Source organism: Rhinoderma darwinii, chromosome 2 (genome assembly GCF_050947455.1).
Source record: "Rhinoderma darwinii isolate aRhiDar2 chromosome 2, aRhiDar2.hap1, whole genome shotgun sequence".
Taxonomy (NCBI): Eukaryota; Metazoa; Chordata; class Amphibia; order Anura; family Rhinodermatidae; genus Rhinoderma; species Rhinoderma darwinii.
In genome coordinates, this window is record NC_134688.1 from 231,359,008 (window position 1) to 231,378,609 (window position 19,602).

Below are 19,602 nucleotides of genomic sequence, written 5' to 3' on the forward strand. Positions count from 1 at the left end.
TTAGAAAAACGATCAATTTTGACGGAGTTATGACCTATATTAGATTTATGCTAATGAATTTCTTAATGCCCAACTGGTCGTGGTTTTACTTTTTGACCAAGTGGGCGTTGTTGAGAGAAGTGTATGACGCTGACCAATCAGTATCATACACTTCTCTCCATTTACTCAGCACATAGTGATCTTGCTAGATCATGATGTGCAGTCACATACTCACACATTAATGTTACTGAAGTGTCCTGACAGTGAATAGACTTCGCTTCCAGCCAGGACTATTCACAATCCCGACACTTCGTTAACGCTTGCTGTAATTAAGTCCCACACAAACATGTATGGGCAGATGAGAGGTTCTCTTTAAGACAGTAAAGTGATGTGGTAAATGGCACAAATGTTTTTGCTCCAAACATTTTAATACGATCATGAAAAAGGGATAAAAATTCACACTCAAAAGGGTTTTCCCATTACATAAATTTATGCTATGTATGGCCATAAATGTTTGATTGGTGGTTGTCCAACCGCTGGGATCACTCCTGAATGTTAAAAATGTTGTGTGCGGGGCGTGGCGATGGCGGAGTGAGGACGCGTGAGCTTGGAGCTCCGGATCCGCACCACTTACTACACACTACCCCGGGTCTCTCTCACCTGCTTCGTCGTCGCGATGACCAAGGGGAGACACCGCAAATCTCAGTCGGTCACTCGGGGTCCCTCCTTGATGGATAGCTACCTCCGGTCCGGCCATGACAAGTCTTCACCGCGGCCCTCCTCCATTCCCGCTGAAGCCGCAGTCGATCCCCGACGTCGCGTGGGGACTCTCCGCCCACCGGCACCGCAGCTCTCGCCGGATCCTCCAGGGGTCAACAGGACCGTGCCTTCGCTGCTTCGTCCCCGGAGGTAGGTCCAGATGCAGGGACCGTGGCAGGGTCTGTGCCTCCGGGGAGAGTTGCCGCTCCCCTCCCCCAGCAGTATCCTCCTGAGCCCAAACAGGAACATGGCCGCCGAGCACTAAAAGGTGCGCTGGATAAGGTGCCACTTTCCCCCGCCGCCCTCCTGCAACCCCATGTAGAAGACTTGACACCTCTGAGCCAGGGCACACCAGCCATATTAAGGGGCCCGCTCACCACCTCCGCGGACCGCGGGGACCCTCACCCAAATTCTTCTACCGGCCCCCCTCCTTCCATGGAACGGACCCTGGCAGAGTTATGGGAGATGGTGAGGGCATTGCCCACGAAATTAGATTTGGACGCTCGTCTCGTCCGAATGGAAGAGAAACATGACCGGGCCATAGGGGAGGTGTCCCAGGATTTACGATCTTTAACTGCACGGGTAGACGCCCTGGAGCGCCAGAATTCTGATCACATCACGGATATCTCGGTTCTCTCTCAGTCAATGGACACCCATGCTACCTAAATGAGAGCCTTCTCCCTGCACCTGGACGACGTGGAGAACAGGGGGAGGCGGAACAACCTAAAGTTGAGGGGCATCTCAGAATCTGTGCCGCCCGAGGATCTATACGAAGTTGTCACCCATATTTTTAACAAGCTCATGGACAGACCTCGTGACTCGGCCATTGAAATGGACGGGGTGCATTGCTTAGCAGGCCCAAGGAACAGGGACAGCAACCACCCGCGAGATGTCATCTGCAGGGTGCACTTCTATAAGCAAAAAGAGGACATTGCACGACGAGCCTGGGAGCATCCCCTTCCAGGGTGAGGAGGTGTCCATCTTGCCGGATGTTTCTCGGCTGACCCTACATATGCGCAGGGTGATACGCCCTTTGCTGGAGGCGCTTCCTATAGATGGGGTCATCCCTTCCATGTCATTCTCCGCCGACAGGGGCAATCCTTTGCCGTCCGCTCACCGGATGATTTGGAAGAAGCCTTCCGCTTCTTAGACATCTCTCCTGTACGCCTTCCAGACTGGATGGAGCCGCCACTGTCGCTCTTCCCCAGGGGGAGTCTGTATTCGGACACTGCGCGCCCTCCTCTGCCACATCCTAGAGACGGTCCTCGGGAGCAACTGGAATCTGGACGGCGGTCGACCCGAAGAAACTGATCCGCCTGCGGCCAGAAGGCTAATGGACCATTGTATCTATAAGGGAGTCTGTGGGGGTCTGTTTTGTTTGATATGAGTGTCTAACCCCCCTTCTTTTTCTCCTCAGGTTTCTTCTTAGGTTTTGGCTTTAGGGATTGTTGGTAGGCCAAAGGGGAATTTAGGTGGGCCAGGGGGTTCTGTCAGTGAGGTCCAGGGAATTGTCTGAGGGACCCTATCCCCCCCTCACACTGCGCCGTGGTGGGAGGTCGGGAACCTTTCATGCACCCGTTACAGTCGGCCGCATGAGTCCGGGGCTCCGGGTAGCTCTGTTTTTGGCTCTTACTACCTCAGGCTGTTCTGGGGGCGAGTCTCAGGGAGATCACCTCTTCACGCTGCTGTCCTTCTACGTTCCCCACTAGGTTCCGCGCTGTTGTGTCGTGCTTAGGGGGTATTTTCACCCGGGCCCGGCATAACACGCGAAGTACTGATTAGGGGTGCTGTACCCCGCTGTTAGTGGGACGCTAGTGTCCCTCTTCGCGGCCCTCATTCTTCTATACGGGGGGTCTCCGTTTCTTTTCCCGCCTTTCCCTCCCCTCTTTGTTTCCCTTCTGTGGCTCCATATGTCTAACATTACGGTTGTTTCCCTGAATGCACAGGGCCTGAGAAGAGATCCTCCATCCTCCGTCTCCTATGGAAAAAGAAAGCGCATGTGGCGTTCCTCCAGGAAACTCACTTCCGGGTGGACAGCGTTCCACGGTTGACGGACTCTCGCTATACGGAGGGGTATCACAGTACCTCACCGGACTCCAAGACCAAGGGGGTCTCTATCCTGATCTCTCGTTCTCTACTGTGGGAGCACGTGGAGACTCGTACAGATGGAGAGGGACGGTATGTCTTCGTGAAGGGTAGGTTGGCTAACACACTGTTCACACTGGCCACATGCTATCTCCCTAACACTGGTCAGGTCGCCTTCTTTGAAGGGGTCTTGACGGAGTTGGATGGTTTTTCCGAAGGCACTCTCATACTAGGGGGGACCTGAACCTTACATTGGACCTGACTATAGACTCCTCACGTGGACATTCGTCGCTAACCAGATCGGCACATCGCCGGGTGCATCGGCTGCTACATGACCACCAACTGATCGATGCGTGGAGGCTTATGCACCCGACGACTAAAGACTACACCTTCTATTCGTCCCCCCACAACACATACACCAGAGTAGACTACTTTTTTCTGCGCCACTCCTATCTTTCCATCCTCTCCTCAGTCGCTATAGACAACATAACCTTCTCGGATCACGCCCTCATTACACTCTCTCTCTGTCTCCCTGCAGCCCACCCTCGCTCCTGGCAGTTAAATGACTTGCTTCTGCAGGACCCGACGGTAATCTCAGAAATACACAGGGACTTACGGGAGTACTTTGCTACGAATGTATCTCCAGATGTAAGTCCGCTTAGTGTCTGGGAGGCACATAAGTGCGTGATCCGAGGTTAATTTATTCGGATCGGATCTGAACTCAAAAGGGAACGGACGGCTCACTTGAGCGACCTGTTATCTCGTATACACCTCATCGAGCAGACCCACAAGGCTTCCCTGGACCGGGTGATGGGGGCGGAGCTGGGGCAGTTGTGTGTTCAGGTCCGGTCTCTTTGTCTTGCTAAGACTAGGGTCTCCCTAGTAAAGTGTAGGCGACACTTCTATGAATTTAGTAACAAACCAGGCAGGACTCTGGCACAGGCACTGCGAAAACCAGGTTACGAACCTATGTCCCCCAAGTGCAGACACCCGGAGCCGGGGGTGCACACAGCCCCCAGGACATCTCGGAAGCCTTCCGGGCGTACTACCACTCACTCTACAATCTCCTGCGGACCTCCCCTTCCGCAGAGGGGGGAATTAGACGGGAGCAGATGGAGGCATACCTCTGCTCTTCGGGGATGAAAAGTATCCCACAGGAAGCTTTAGCGGCCTTGGAAGAGCCGATTTCTCCAGAGGAGTGGTCCTGGGCCCTGAAGGATTCCCCGGTGGGGAAGGCGTCGGGCCCGGATGGTCTTCCCATTCAGTACTACAAGGTTTGCTCAGACCTTCTCGGGCCTCATTTCCTGCAGGCTATAACTCCCTCACAGACGGGTGTCCTCTCCCTCAGGATGCCTTGCGGGCATACATTACGGTCATACCCAAGGAAGGGAAGGACCCCACCAGCTGCCAAAATTACCGTCCCATCTCCCTGCTTAATGTAGATCTCAAGTTGTTTGCAAAGATCTTGGCCCATAGACTTACCCCCCTTCTCCACAGTGTGATCCACTATGATCAGGTGGGCTTCATGCCCCAGAGGGAAGCTAGGGATAATACTACTAGGGCAATTAACCTGATTTATCACGCGACTTCCTCGTCTCTGCCCACACTGCTGCTGTCCACGGACGCGGAGAAAGCCTTTTACAGGGTGGACTGGGACTTCATGTCAGCCACTTTGCGGCACGTCGGACTGGGTTCCCACATGATGCAATGGATCTCGAGCCTCTACTCATCTCCATCTGCCAGGGTTAAGGTGAATGGTACCTTATCATCACCGCTCTTTATCTCCAATGGCACGCGGCAGGGTTGCCCCCCCGTCTCCCTTGATCTTTATTTTGTGCCTGGAACCCTTCCTCTGTCGGGTTCGTTCCAATCCAGATATAGCGGGTGTATTAGTGGGGGGAAGATCGCATAAAGTGGCGGCGTATGCGGATGACCTTCTGTTCTTCCTCCCTGCACCCAGGATCTCCCTGCCCAACCTCATGGTGGAGATGAGTAGATACTCGAAGCTGTCAAATTTTACAATTAATTATCAGAAATCTAAGGCTCTCAACATATCACTGCCACAGTCCCTAGTTGAGGACTTATCGGGGTCCTTCTCCTTCAAATGGGCTAGAGACTCGCTTCAATACTTGGGGGTCCAGCTCTCCAGGGATCTCTCTCGCCTTTACGCAGTTAACTATCCTCCTCTCCTGCAACGGGTAAAGAGCGATTTGGATTTCTGGACGAAGGGCACCTTCACATGGTTCGGTAGATGTGCAATCTTCAAAATGAACATTCTCCCACGGATATTGTACTTCTTCCAAGCCCTACCGATTCATATTCCCCACACTTTTTTCCGAACTCTGTTGTCCCTGCTCCACCACTTCATTTGGATGGGGAAACCGGCCCGTATAGCCAGCTCCACACTTTTTCGCTCCAAGAGCGAAGGGGGGGTGGGGCTCCCTGACTTTATTTCCTACCACCAGGCCTCACACTTGACACGCATCCTGGACTGGTTCCGCCACACGGAGGTCAAACAATGGGTATCAATGGAACAGTCTTCTATGGCTGTCCGCCTACAGGCTCTGCCGTGGCTGGGCAGGGATACCCCTCTGACAGCAAGGACACACCCGACGATAGGGCCCTCACTGACAGTGGCGTTAAAGGTCTTTCCCCGGAAAGAGATCTCCCCATCTCCGTCCCCCATGTTTCCGGTCTTGGTTAACCCGGCGTTTCCTCCAGGGCGGGAGGGGGGTCCTTTTCGGAGCTGGTTGCAGGCAGGTAGGGGCCCCGCCTCTCATTACCTGCACGGGGAGTCTTGGATGACTGGCCCGCAACTGATGTCTCTGTCAGATCCTCTTCCCCTCACTCCCTGGCAGGTTACACAAAAATAATTTGTGTGCTCTGAGTGAAGCGGGGCATGAAAAACAGGCAAAGCACTAAAAATAGTAGCGCAATTCCCGGTGATTAGACATATATGGTGTATCCTATCGGCATGCCATACATTTATTTGGTGGGAAGAAGTATAATGCCATTGTGTTTACATAACTTTCTTTGTAAAGTTGCATTTTTCCATTACTTAAAACATTGATCAGGACCTTTCGCATTGTTTCTAACATCCCGCAGCACAGACGGTCTGATGTAGGTGCTGCAGCATGGATCTCGCTGTGTGGCTCTTATACTAAACAATTTTAACTTTGTACTGTATAGCGAAGATATTTTGTAATCTGGATCTAGCGTATCATTGACATTTAGCAGTCTGTGCAGAAATGTTTAATGACGTTAATATGATAATCTTATTTGCATAATTATTTCAGCATGATTTCTAAAGGTGCCCATACAAATTAGATGAAAGTCGGCTGAACCCACCGATTATCAAATGACTATGGAGGTCTATTAACTCTCTCCCGATGGCATATGTCGGGGAAAGAAGGGTCGGGCATGTCGGATTTCAACATGCCTGATCCTTTATTCTTTTAGGGGATAAGCCACTGCCAGAGGCTTATTCTCCTCTACCCATTAAAATAAACATGCATGCTCGGCCGACAGCTATGTTAAAGTGTATGGCCACCTGAACAGGAGGTACAATTTAATATCTACTGGTCACCCAATTACTCACAGGATCAGCCAAAATGACAACTTGAACTGTAGCTTTCCCAGGAGTATCCAGGCTTACAAGAGGAGTCAGGATCTTTTGATTCTCTCTATTCATTGTGGCCTCAATAGTTGGAAGCTGTTGACACAGACAGAAGATGAAGAACAAAAATAAGAGCTATTAAAAAATCTAAAGTCAAACAACTTGATAATAAATGTAAACTTTGGTTTAGTTGGATTATTATTTTTGCCCACTGTGTTTTTACTTTCGCTATAGGGGTTTCCCCATCTTGGACATTAATGGCATATCCACAGGATATGCCATAAATGTCTGATAGACATGGGTCCCACCTCTGGGACACGCACCTATCTCTAGAATGGGGCCCCCCCCCCCGACTTCTGTCCTACCTTGTCGGACTCCCACTGCTCCCCAGCCACTGTCTGACAAGGTGGTCGGAAGTTACGGAAACAGCTGAGCTACGCGGTTTCCGTAACTCCCATAGAAGTGAATAGGAGTTACAGAAGCAGCGTAGCATGGTGAGCTACGCTGTTTCTGGAACTCGGGAGCTATGGAAACAGCGTAGCTTGCTGTGCTATGCTGCTTCCGGAACTCCCATTCTCTTCTATGGGAATTACTTGAATAGCGTAGCTCTGCTTTTTCCGTACTCCCAACCACCAGACAGTGGCCAGGAAGTAGGACAAGATAGGAAGGGGGGGGGGGGTCAAACGGGAAAACCCCTAATCTGGATAAAGATTAATTTTGCTTTGTTGCATGTTGGAAAAAAAACATAAAAAGAGTTACGGAAAATGACAGCACAGACAACATAAGCTACCTTAGTATGGATTTATTTTTAATAATTATGCAAAAAAAAAAAATTTTAGGTGAATGGCTCTGTACGATTACAAATTTGTGGCCACTGCTGAAACTTAATGGGAAAAAAAATATTAAATTGAAAAGTCTAATTATGATACAGTGCAACTAAATATATCCGTTTCATATTTATGGAGTTCAATGCTGCTGAATGAGTTACTAGTATATATCTTGACCAATATGTTAAATATGAATATTTGTACAGCTACGATTGGATTGGTTACGTTTTTGTTATATTTATGCAAAATATACAATAAAAACAAACTTATTTAAGAATTAAAATAATAAAAAGAAAATTATTTCCAACCTCATCTTTTGGACAAGCAAATGCAATTCGTCCAAATGCTGCTGCATGATCCACTGGTCCTCCAATGTTCTGCAGCTCCAGCTTGCACTGCAAAATAACACGTACATTAGAAGCCTTCTCCCCATTTCTGGAAATGTCTGATGTTCAACAAGAGAAAAGTGGGGGAGATTTATCAAAATGTGTGCAAAAGAAAAGTGGAGTAGCTGCCCATAGTGACCAGATTGCTTCTTCCATCTTCAGAAGGTCAGGCAGGAAAGTTGCCAGAACTCGCACATGGTTGGTTTTTCCGCTTGGAAACACCAATAGTTAAAGCAGATCTGACATCACAATATGTCCTATTTAAAAGGCAGCATATTAAAATGACAGGTCTTTAGTTTTTACACAAAACGGCCCCAAAAAATGATGTCCCATTTGGTTGATAGCAGCCTAGACAATATACAGCGGACTGAACTACGAATACAGCGCTCACCCCTCTCACCAATAATTGGTAGTACTTGTGTATACTGGCAGATACATAGCTGCTGTCAATCATTGTTAAGGGGGACAACTATTTTTGCTGCCCTTAAAATTGACATTTTCATATTAGTAATGATCTGTATTTTCAGTGAGTTGTAAGAAGTTTCCTAAACAGTTGTTAAAAAAAGTGGCAAAATATAATGGAGAAGTAGTCTCTACCTGGCTGTCTGCATAGCCCAACAGAACACTCTTTTTGCACTTATCCTCGTGATAGACTCTCAGGCCTAATAAGTCACACCAGTACACAGTAGACTTTTGCAGGTTGGATACAGCAACAGTCACTTTCTGCACTGGATCTGAAAAAATATATGTAAAAAACATTTTTCTTTTTTTTTTCAGCAGAAAAAAAACTGAAGTTCAGAATACGGTCTAATTCAGTATTTACCTGTGTTGGGTTGAGTTCTGTCTTCTAAAAAGAACTTATAACCTCCCGGTGCTTCAGTCTGAAACAGTCCAGGTGATATTTCAGAAAGCGGCCAGTTCACCTGCTTTGCATTGACTATAGCTTGACTGGACTGTAGTGTGAGCCCCTGATAAAACACAGTAATAGAAGGAATCAAGACATACAGAACTTTCAGCCCCTTCAGGAGACTAAGGCTCTTTTTACTTGAATTTTCTACGCAAGAATTAATTCTACTACAAGGATTCTTATTTCACTAAATGACAATGTTATTAAAAGGTTAATATATATTTAAATAGCTTTCATTATACTACAGTAAATATAGGCCTTTTCTTCTACATGTTAATAAGAAATACCATGAAACACAGACATACCAAGAAATCATTGCCGAGACGATACTCCCCAACTCCATAGTTGTAGGTCAGTTCAACAACAAAGTGGCTGTCTTCAGAGCCATAGCCTATCATAGTTTTACTCCATTTCCCATCATAGGGGCTGAAATGATGTACAATAAAAATTGGAGTTGAACATGGTAACAATAAATATAATAGAAAGTGTGACAGCCATCAGAATAAATCACCTCTAAATATTAGTCCTTGATTTGTCCTCTTCTGCCATTATTTAATCATATCTGCCACTATTACAACTCCCACAATGGCTATTATCCAGCTTTCGAATACTTCTGAATAGTAAATAGAGTATACTTTTTAAAGAGGACCTGTTACCTCTCCTAACTGGTCTATTTAAGTAAATACTTGAATTCCCCATAAAATAACGTTGGGGGCACCTTTTCGTAAAACTCCGCATTGTGCCTTTTCTTCGTTATTCCTCCTAGAAATCTATGAATAAATTGACAACTGGGCGTTACCATTCCCCTTGTTAAAGGGGTGTGTCCCTCCACAGTCTGGCACTGTCAAGCACTGATTGGTCAGTGTCAGTCTGTGTAGGGACACACCCCCAAGTAGTAAAACCAAGTTGTCAACGTTCCAGAATTGTTATTTTATGGGGAATACTAGTATTTATTGAGACACGTCGGGATAGCTGATAAATCCTTAACGACTTGACTGTAGGCTGTTTTTTCTTCTTTTAAGGGTAACTAAACTTTTAGAAAACTTCTGACATGTCAGAAGAATTGATCATTGGGGGTCCGAGCACTGAGACCCCCACTGATCGTTAAAACTAAGTTAATGTATTCACTCTTTGATGCATACAGCTTTTATATACTTAATACTTGGTTTAAAGAGAACCTTTCACCTCCCTAGCTCTAACACTGTCCGTAGCAGTGACATACCCCCTTGCCAGTTCGGCAGAAGACTAAGCACAAGACTAATCTCTCACAAGAGCTGAAGAGTTGATCATAATGCCTACTTCGTCATCAACAGCTGGTAATATCTCATTTTCCATACCCATTGCAAGTGGCTTTGCAACCTTCTTCAAATTCTTCATGCCGTAAAACCTGAAAAAAAAATGATAAAATCCATATTAAGATTCAGTCAGAGTCTTTAAAGTAGATCTGTCATCAGAATATGGTCTCTTACTTAAAGTGTAGCTAAACTTTCGCAAAAAAAAGAAATATTTAAACTGCTATTATGTCCCTCTATGTGAATATATTACTCCTAGCAATTTTTTTCACTTCAAAGTACCTTTTTTGCAGCTTTTTTTCTTGTGAAACCGTCCACATCTATTTTCTCACACTTCCTAATTCTGGCCAGTTGCTAGGGGTGTGTCTTACTGTGTGTGATGTTACCATTTGTCTGCATCTTTCATGGGCAGTGAACTCTGAGGTGATAACTACAATACTGTGAGTGTGCACTGAGCTATGCACAGCAGAACACATTATATATAGAGATGTGAATATCTCTGCACACTCCAGAGGAAAGCAATCAGAGTTGTTCACTTTCCCTGGCAAGTGCAGGGAAGATAAGACAGGACGGCAGGGTGCTTGGAGGGGGACGGAGCAGAGCAGTCCTAGTCTTATCTGATGCTAATTAGCAGCTCAGATTACAGTGTCCTGAGACTCTTTGCCGGAGGGAAGGGGGAGAATCATCCAGGCACAGAGACCAGTGTGCACAGTCTCTTCCATGCGCTCTGCTGCTAGAGAACTGTGTAGTGTATAGAGGCAGAGAGACCCTCCTGACGTCACGATGAGGGCATGCACATCTGACGTCAGGATGGGGACGCCACCCACCCATACTCACAGGCAGCAGAATTCGTACACGGATACATTCACACAGTGTACGGATTTCTGCTAGCAACAGGAGACATACAAGAAATAAAATGTGGTAGAAAAGTGTCAGAGTGGCCATTTAAAACACATATAACACAAAAAGGAGCCCAAATTCATAAATTCAATACATTACAAAATATATTTATATTACACATGCTGCTAGAAAATAAAAAGTTGATCTAACGTTTAGTTACGCTTTAAGGACTGCATATCATGACAGGTATGTTGGCCTATTAGACCATACGACAAAAAGGAGAGGGTTACAGCACTAGATAAATAAAATAAGATAAGATGGGTGCAGGCCTGAACAAGACTTGGTCTAAAGTCCCTCAGAAAACTCCAAACTGTGCTTCCTTTTCTTTTTCTTTGAACTATTAGACCAAACATCACAAAAAATATATATAGTGCCATTTGGTTAAAGGGGTTCTGTAGTATGTACTGAGTGGCCCAAAGTAATTTAACCCTTTAAATCACACTCTTGGTTGCCAATTTGATGCCCATTTTTGTGCCAATTATTCCTATTTTCAGGCTGCTTTTCACTTTATTCCGCTCAGGGCACCCAGATCAATGTAATTTATCAATAAAGTAAGTTCTCTATAGTAACTGAACCAGGCAAAAATAAAAATACTTTCGGTTGAGCCTAGAATGTACATGTTCCTTTGAGTTTCCCCCTGCAGCCCATACAATCTAGCCCAGACATGGGCAAACTACGGCCCGCGGGCCACATACGGCCCGTTAGGCTTTTTAATCCGGCCCGCCGAACTTGTCCAAATCATAGTAAAAACCTCCTTTTTTTTCCCCTTTCCCTGCAATGCCCACGTTTTCCCAATAGATGGCGCACTCAAAACACATTGACCGTTGTTACGCCGAAGGACGGATATATCCGTCCTCAGCAGCTGCTAGTTCGCGCAGGAGGACGGATATATCCGTCCTGTGATGGCGCGGGTACTGCAAGTGTACCCACGCGATCAGCGGCAGGAGCACGGCTGCTATACACAGCCTGGCTCCTGCTGCAACTGCCGGAATCGAAGCGCGCTCCGATTCCGGCAGTTTAACCCATTAAATGCCGCTGTCAATAGTGACAGCGGCATCTAATGTGTTTGACAGAGGGAGGGAGCTCCCTCTGTCACCCGATCGGCGCCCCCGCAAACAAATCGCGGGTCGCCGTCGGGTTTCCATGACAGCCGGGGGTCTAACAAAGACCCCCAGGTCTGTCTTCCGCAACTGCCTGTTTGGCGATGCCGGAGGCATGACCTAACAGGTTGCCTGTCAGTTTTACACTGACAGGCAATAATGCTTTGGTATACTAAGTATACCAAAGCATTATATATGCGATCGGCACATCGCATAGTGAAGTCCCCTGGTGGGACTTAAAAAAAAAATGTCAATCAGTTAAATAAAGTTTGTTGAAAAAAAATAAAATAATTACAGTCAAAATCAAATAAAACTACTTTTTTTGCCCAAAAAGTGGTTTTATTCAGTAAAAGTGTCAAAACAAATCACACATACACATATATGGTATCCCCGCGATAACAACTTGACTAATAAAATGAACACATTAATGAAACCGCCGGATGTACGGCGTCCAAAAAACCCGCAAAAAACAACGGCAAAATTCTCTCTTTTCTCCCATTCCCCCCATAAAAAATAAAATAAAAGTTAATCTATAAGTCCTATGTACCCCAAAATAGTACTAATGAAAACTACGCATTGGCCCGCAAAAATCAAGCCCACATACGGTCACATCGACGGAAAAATAAAAAAATGACGGCTCTTGGAACGCGGCGATGCAAAAACAAGTAATTTTTTTCTATAAGGGTTTTTATTGTGCAAACATAGGAAAACATATAAAACCTTTACATATTTGGTATCCTCGTAATCGTGCCGACCCGTAGAATAAAGGTAACATGTTATTTACGCTGCATAGTAAAGGGCGTAAATTTATAACGTGAAAATTAATGCTGGAATAGCTGCTTATTTTCAATTCTCTCCTAAAATAAAGTTAATAAAAGTTAATCAATATATTGTAAGCATCTAAAAATGGTGCAATTACAAAATACAACTCGTCCCGCAAAAAACAAGCCCTTATACGGCTATGTCGACGTAATAAAAAAAAAGTTACGACTCTTGGAATGCGACCATGAAAAAACAAAAAATAATCCTTGGTCATTAACGTGCAAAATGGCCCGGTCATTAAGGGGTTAATGTGGCGCGTATTTCTCTTTATTTCACTTTAATTTTCACTTCGTTTCACGTCACCATTAAGCCCTTCGGTTTTCAAAGAGTACAATATCAGCCGTCACTTTGCCACGAAGCATGCAAACTATGCTAGCAAGCAGTCAACACAAGAACGGGCGGCTACTGCTCAGAGGTTGGCAGCTAATTTACAGAGTCAACAGAACTTTTTTCTTGATAAATCACAGTGCGTATGTTATTTTAATCTATTTACATTTCCTCCTCCCAGTATCTGCGAAATAGTATGTAAATGCCATATCTTGCATATTCCTTGAGACAAATTTATTAACTGATAAGGGCTATTTTTCACATTTGAAAGACAGTTAATAAATTGGGTTGTAGTGTTCTTACTGTGCTATGAGGTTTGCACACACTACATTTAATGCTTTAGTATATCCGGCCCAAACACTCCCTCCAAATGCTCCTGGCCCGGCCCCTCTGTCAAATTTTAGAACCCATTGTGGCCCGCGAGTCAAAAAGTTTGCCCACCCCTGATCTAGCCTGTTCAGTACTGAAATGTCTAGAATGTATGTGCTCTGTGGAGGGTCTCCTTGCAGCCCATACATTCTATCCTGTCCTGAAGTGCCTAGAATGTATGGTCTCCTGTGAGTTTCTCCCAACATACAATACATTGTAGCCTATTCACTACTGAAGTGCCCAGAGTGAATGGACTATTTTTTGGTTTTCAAAGCAGACCGTATGGGCTCCTCAGAGGTTCTACATGCAGACGATACTTTCTAGCCTGTACATTTAAAGAGGCTCTGTGACCAGATTATCAAAATCCCTATCTCCTATTGAATGTGATGGGCGCTGCAATGTAGATAACAGCAAAGTTTTTTGTGTTTTTTTGAAAAACGATCATTTTTGCCCAAGTTATGAGCAATTTTATATTTATGCAAATGAGCTTTTCAATGGACAACTGGGCGTTTTCTCGTTTTACCAACTGGGTGTTGTGAATAGAAGTGTATGACGCTGACAAATCAGCGTCATGCACTTCTCATCGTTCCCACCCAGCTTCTTTCACAGCAGACACAGCGTGACGTCACCCACAGGTCCTTCAACCTTGGCGTCGGACAAAGAAGATACATCGGCTCCAGCCGTCCAAAAGTTTAATATGCTCGTCTCTAGGGAGTTTGCTATGCTTACCTGCACATACCCTGCACTGTACTCTCTGACGCCTGGTGCTGATGTGTCTCTTCTCTTCCGACACCAAGGTTGAAGAACCTGTGGGTGACGTCACGCTGTGTCTGCAGTGAAAGAAGCTGGCTGGGAATGATGATACGTCAGAGAGTATAGAGAGTACAGTACAGGGTATGTGCAGGTAAGCATAGCAAACTCCCTAGAGACGAGCATATTAAACTTTTGGACGCCTGGAGCAGATGTATCTTCTTTGTCCGACGACAAGGTTGAAGGACCTGTGGGTGACGTCACGCTGTGTCTGCTGTGAAAGAAGCTGGGTGGGAACGATGAGAAGTGTATGATGCTGATTTATCAGCTTCATACACTTCCATTTACAACACCCAGTTGGTAAAAACACAATACACGCCCAGTTGGTAAAACGAGAAAACACGCCCAGTTGTCCATTGAAAAGCTAATTTGCATAAATATAAAATTGCTCATAACTTGGGCAAAAATGATCGTTTTAAAAAAAACAAAAAAAAAAAACTTTGCTGTTATCTACATTGCAGCGCCGATCACATTCAATAGGAGATAGGGATTTGATAATCTGGTGACAGAGCCTCTATAAGCCCATTATTTACTAGAATGTATGGGCCCTTATACGTTTTGATGATAATAGCTACTTGAAGTCAGTTTTCCAAGCAGTCCATACATTTCAGTTCTTTTGTTTACTGAAGGTAACTAGAATGTATGTGGAGGTATTGATTGGTATATTTTTCATAATTTTGGGATACCGAATGTATTGAAAATAACTTCTGCAGGTCAGTATGAACACGGTCCTATCAAATCTCTAAAGTTTTATGTTTTAATACATTTGCACAAGAAGTCCCCTTCTTTGTCTCACCATATACTGTAAGCCATAACTTTTTTTTTCTGCGTCGTGCGAGTCTTGTTTTTTGCAGCATGAGTTGATATTTTAATTGGTACCAATTTGGGGTACATACAGCTTTTTATTGGGCTAGATGAACAAAAAACAAATAATTTTATAGCACAGGTTGTTACAGATGCGACAACGCCAGTAACGCCCTATTCACATGAAAACAGCCGTCTTGGTCCGTTTTTTACATACGTTTTGCATCCGATCTATGTTTCCGTTTTGCATCCGATTGTCACCCGTTTTGCACTGTGCATTTTAAAACCAGATGAATTACATTTGTCATTTTTTTGGTCCCAACCCACTAAAAACACCCACAAGAAGGTCACATGATTGCCCAGTCACCATTTTCCCTTGCTTTCAGAGTACAGAGAGCTTGGTCCGATCCCTCTGCTTTAGCGTTGTTTTCGGGCGTTTTCTCTGCTCTTGCTACCATGTCCTCACAACCATCGAACCGTGTACTGCAGCTTTGGCCGATTTCTTTGAAATTCGGACAGCAACCACAGATGTTGAATGAAGAACCGAGGAGGGTTCAGAAGGTGACAGGGCTCTGCGAGGGAGCAGGGACAGGATAGATAGCAGGAGACAGAAGTCAGAGGAGGGGGCACTTTGTGGGGTCAGAATGTGCCCGGGGCTCTATGAGTGTGTGGTACAGAAAATACAAAAAGGTGGCATGGGGAGCAGGGGATATGAAAAGAGGATTTTGGGGCACAGATGGTGGCAGAGGCCCTTTGGGAGGAGGGGTATAGAAGGAGATAGAGGGGGGCCAGAGGGGAGAGTATAGGTGAAAGCAGGGCCGTATTTAGGGTTGATGCTGCCATAGGTACTTTTAGTGCTAACGACCCCGATAACTCCCGACGTTACTTAGACCATGTAGCTCACTGACATTGTGGCTGCAGCACTAGATCCAGGAAAGGTAAGTATAATTGCTTTGCTTTTTTATGTGTTACCCCAACACAGACCCCCCTCTACAACACACCCCAGAGCGGATCTTCCCCAACAGACCCGACTCTCAAGCAGATCCCTCTCTAAGTCAGACGAGCCATTCCCCCCTGCTGCCCACCCGCTCTCTGCGCACCAGGAAAAAGTATGAAAGCGGTCACGTGAGCGCACACATGTGATCGCGTGACGTCAGAACCTCCAAGGATCACATGCACTCTAGCATCTACCAAATACTTTCCCCTTGAATAGGAAACTGATAAACTTCAGCATCGTATTTTGGGTGTGGTTGTTTGACGCAGACTTGTAACGACACTCACTACCTGCACTGATTTGTTTTCTAGTTCCTTCAAACAGCTAGGAAAAAAAAAAAATCAGTGCACCTGCCCTGCGGCATGGTGGGACATGTAGTTCCAACACGCTGGAGCTCCTGGCACTATTGTACTTGCAAGTCCTGGATACAAACCATAGGTCATTTGTCTGATCTGATCTATACACATTTTCCCAGAACTCACCTTCATTCCAAGAACATCTCTGAAAAATCGTGCAGTCTGAGTCCGATCAGCCACCTTGAGGACATAGTGCAGAGCTCTTCTACCACCCATTACTGACAGCTACAACAACAGTGAGTCCACTGAGCCTGCGCTTCTTCATAACGTCATGCATCATCACCATGGAGACAACACATTCATTTCTATACACACTAACCCTTGTTCTCTGTGTACAGTTCAATACTTGTTTTGAATGATCGCTGAGAGAAGGTGGATATTTATCAAAAAAACAAAACAATCAAGCACGTTACGATCACATGCACCAACTTTATTCTGGCAGTCACAATAAGGCGTCTACACTGACGACACTAAGTGCGACGGCCCAAGATGGCGGCGCTCATGAGGAACATGCTTACTGGCTCTAGATTGTTTACTGTAAGGCATGCAGTCAGTGTACAGTCTACGCGGGATGTGCGAGCCCTGCGGAGAAGACCGGTGCGGGTCATTCCCCCGGAAAACCAACGTGATGAGCGAGAGAAGCGGAAGGAAGTGAAGGAGCCAACGGCCAAAGCATTCCGACCTGACAAGCAGCGACATGACTCTGTCACTAAGGGCAAGGACCCCGCTCATATGCAGGATGGAAATTCTGAGAACCATCAGACATACGAGCTGAAGTATGACAGAGCCACACCTGGGGATAGGAGACTGAGGTACTAGAGCAGCCATTAACATTCCAGTTCTCATCTTTCTTATGCAGGTTGGAAAATGAAAGCATTCACTTCCGTGAGACTTACCCGTTTCCGTAAGCCGGCCACCTCTCCGCAGAGTCTCCGCCTGGATGCGGGGTCGGGGGACCGCTGCTCTTGAGATAGGTACAGGTCTCAGAGTTGGGTTTCTCATCTATCAGGCATTTATGGCATATTCTGTGGCTATGCCATAAGCGGATGGGAATAACCCTTTAAAGTGAACAGGAAAAAAACAATGGCGAGAATGCCTTTATTAAAAAAATATTTACTACTTAGGCTATACTCACATCTGCGTCGGGCCATTCCGTTATGCTGTCAGAAGAGCATAACCAGGGAATGACGGACGCAACCGTTCCATTGCAACGCATTGACTTTAATGGGTTCCGTCACAGTGTCTGGGGTTTTACCGGAAACTATGTTGCCGCATGCTGCGCTATTGTTTCCGGTAATCTCTGCTGGATCTGTGACGGAGACCCATAATGGTGCCTCCAACACAGATGTGAACAGGCCCTTATATGCAGCCTATTCTTATGACAGGCCTTAAAGGGGTTGTCCTTTTTCCTCAAATTAATGTGGTTTTTTTGTATAATTAAATGGGTTGTCCGGATATGGGGCAATTTTTCATGCTGATGACCTATCCAAAGTATATGATCGTTGGGGTCCAACACCCGGACCCCGCACCGATCATCTGTTTTGGCTGCCTCCGGGCACCAGACGTTATGCAATGTTCAGTGCCGGAAGCAGATTGCTCTCTACACTGCATGGCGGCCGTGCTGCAATACTGCAACTCTATTTCTATTCACTTGAAGAGAGCAGAGCTGCAGCACGGCCACTACACTGACCAGAGCCATCGGCTTCAGTCACAGACATCTGGTGATCGGAGGTAGCCATTACTGCTGATCGTTGTGGGGTCTGAGTGTCGGACCCCCACTGGTCATATTCTGATGACCTATCCTGTGGATAGTTTATCAATATTAAAAACCGCCTCCTTCCCGGACAACCCTGTTAAAACGTATACAAATTTCCAGTATACTTTTTCTATTAATTCATCATGGTTTTCAAGATCTCTGATTATTTAGACTGGGTTCCCACAGGTCAGATACTCTGTGGAGAACTATGCAGCGTGTCTGACCTAGAAACCGCAGTACATTCTGTCCACATTGTGGTACGGTTTTCAGGCAGAATTTCCACTGCAGAAAGTTCATACTCCAACCCCCCACCCAGGCCGTAGTCATGGCAGCGTGTCCCTCCGTTGTCCGGCCTCCTGGTATGACGTTGCAGCCTGTGATTGACTGCAGCAGTCACATGAGATGAAACGACATCCCAGGAGGCCGGCCTGGAGTAGGAACTGGAGAAAGCTAGGACTGCGCCCTGGGGGTAAGTTAAAGCTCTTTTTTTTTATTATTGTAAACAGAAAAAATAAAGTTCTGAGTTGTGATTTTTCTGGCGGAATCGCAGTGTTTCCGCCACGAAAGTCGCACTTTTTAACATGAAACAGTCCTTCATTTGGCTTGAATAAGGTTGGTGTGGAACTCCATATGTATGAAGTTCTTGTAATGCAATGTATTATTACATGTAATGTCAGCCTTACATTGAAACCTCTATGTACTCAAAATGCTTCCCTTTTGGGACAGTGGAGCAATACCTTGCACGACCGCTACACCTCATCACCTTTTCTGTGCACTGTACATATGTGGGAGGAAAGGATTTTATTTTTATGAACAAGAGGGTTGAATAAAAAAAAAATATTATCCCAGAAAACCTCAAGAAGGGACTATAACAATCCTGTGAACAGTCTGGTATCCAGTGTGACAGTGTCTTATATACTTGTGCCCTGCCGCTCAGTCAACACCTCATGTCTAGAAATGGTAGGACTGATGCAAGTTCTGACAGGAATCTTGAGCTGTCTTGTCATTTGCTTCTTTGTCCTTCTTCCTTTTTGTTCTAGTACTTTCTGATTAACCACTTAAGCTGATTTTGACAACGTATTTTTTTTCTATGCCTCTAATACAGCAAAGTAGTTACAATTGCGAAGTCCAAAAAATTCCGTGAGCGCCATGGACAGGTTTTGCTGGAAGGACATAGGCTGCTGGTGGATGCTCTAGAAGCTGGTGCTGTCCTCCAAACACTCTTCTTCAGCAGAGTAGACCAGCTAAAGACGCTGCCCGCTGAGAGACTTAAGAAGGCAAACCTAATTAAAGTGAAGTTTGAAAATATTAAGACGTGGTCTGATGTTATCATGCCCCAAGGACTAATGGGTAAGTAATCCTGGAATGAAAGCCTATGAATCTGATCTGAGGAGGAGGAGTCGACTACGCTATTGCTTCCGGCAAAACAACGCACAACAGACACAGACGGAAACATTGGGCACCGGATCTGTCACCATTGAAATCAATGGTGATGGAAACGGAAACCTCTGGT

General features: G+C 45.7%; 2 protein-coding genes across 5 annotated transcripts in view; one reads left to right on the forward strand and one right to left on the reverse strand.

Annotated features, from left to right (window-relative positions):
- The window catches only part of GLOD4 (glyoxalase domain containing 4), a 24,189-nt gene extending 7,402 nt beyond the window's left edge, over positions 1 to 16,787 (reverse strand). Inside the window, exons 1-7 of one of the 4 annotated variants that reach the window (XM_075852924.1) lie at positions 16,460 to 16,787; positions 9,897 to 9,946; positions 8,865 to 8,985; positions 8,476 to 8,620; positions 8,250 to 8,386; positions 7,575 to 7,661; positions 6,422 to 6,535 (exon numbers count right to left, since the gene is read on the reverse strand). In XM_075852924.1, the coding sequence (XP_075709039.1) occupies positions 6,422 to 6,535; positions 7,575 to 7,661; positions 8,250 to 8,386; positions 8,476 to 8,620; positions 8,865 to 8,985; positions 9,897 to 9,946; positions 16,460 to 16,549 (744 nt within the window). In that variant the 5' untranslated portion in view covers positions 16,550 to 16,787. Of the gene's footprint in view, positions 1 to 6,421; positions 6,536 to 7,574; positions 7,662 to 8,249; positions 8,387 to 8,475; positions 8,621 to 8,864; positions 8,986 to 9,896; positions 9,947 to 10,133; positions 10,725 to 14,975; positions 15,312 to 15,350; positions 15,967 to 16,459 lie in introns of those variants that run through there. The other 3 variants (XM_075852925.1, XM_075852926.1, XM_075852927.1) reach the window with 3 other exon arrangements.
- The window catches only part of MRM3 (mitochondrial rRNA methyltransferase 3), a 13,687-nt gene continuing 10,234 nt past the window's right edge, over positions 16,150 to 19,602 (forward strand). The window contains exons 1-2 of the mRNA XM_075852923.1: positions 16,150 to 17,145; positions 19,195 to 19,439. Coding sequence (XP_075709038.1) covers positions 16,823 to 17,145; positions 19,195 to 19,439 — 568 coding nt within the window. The 5' untranslated portion in view covers positions 16,150 to 16,822. The remainder of the gene's footprint in view (positions 17,146 to 19,194; positions 19,440 to 19,602) is intronic.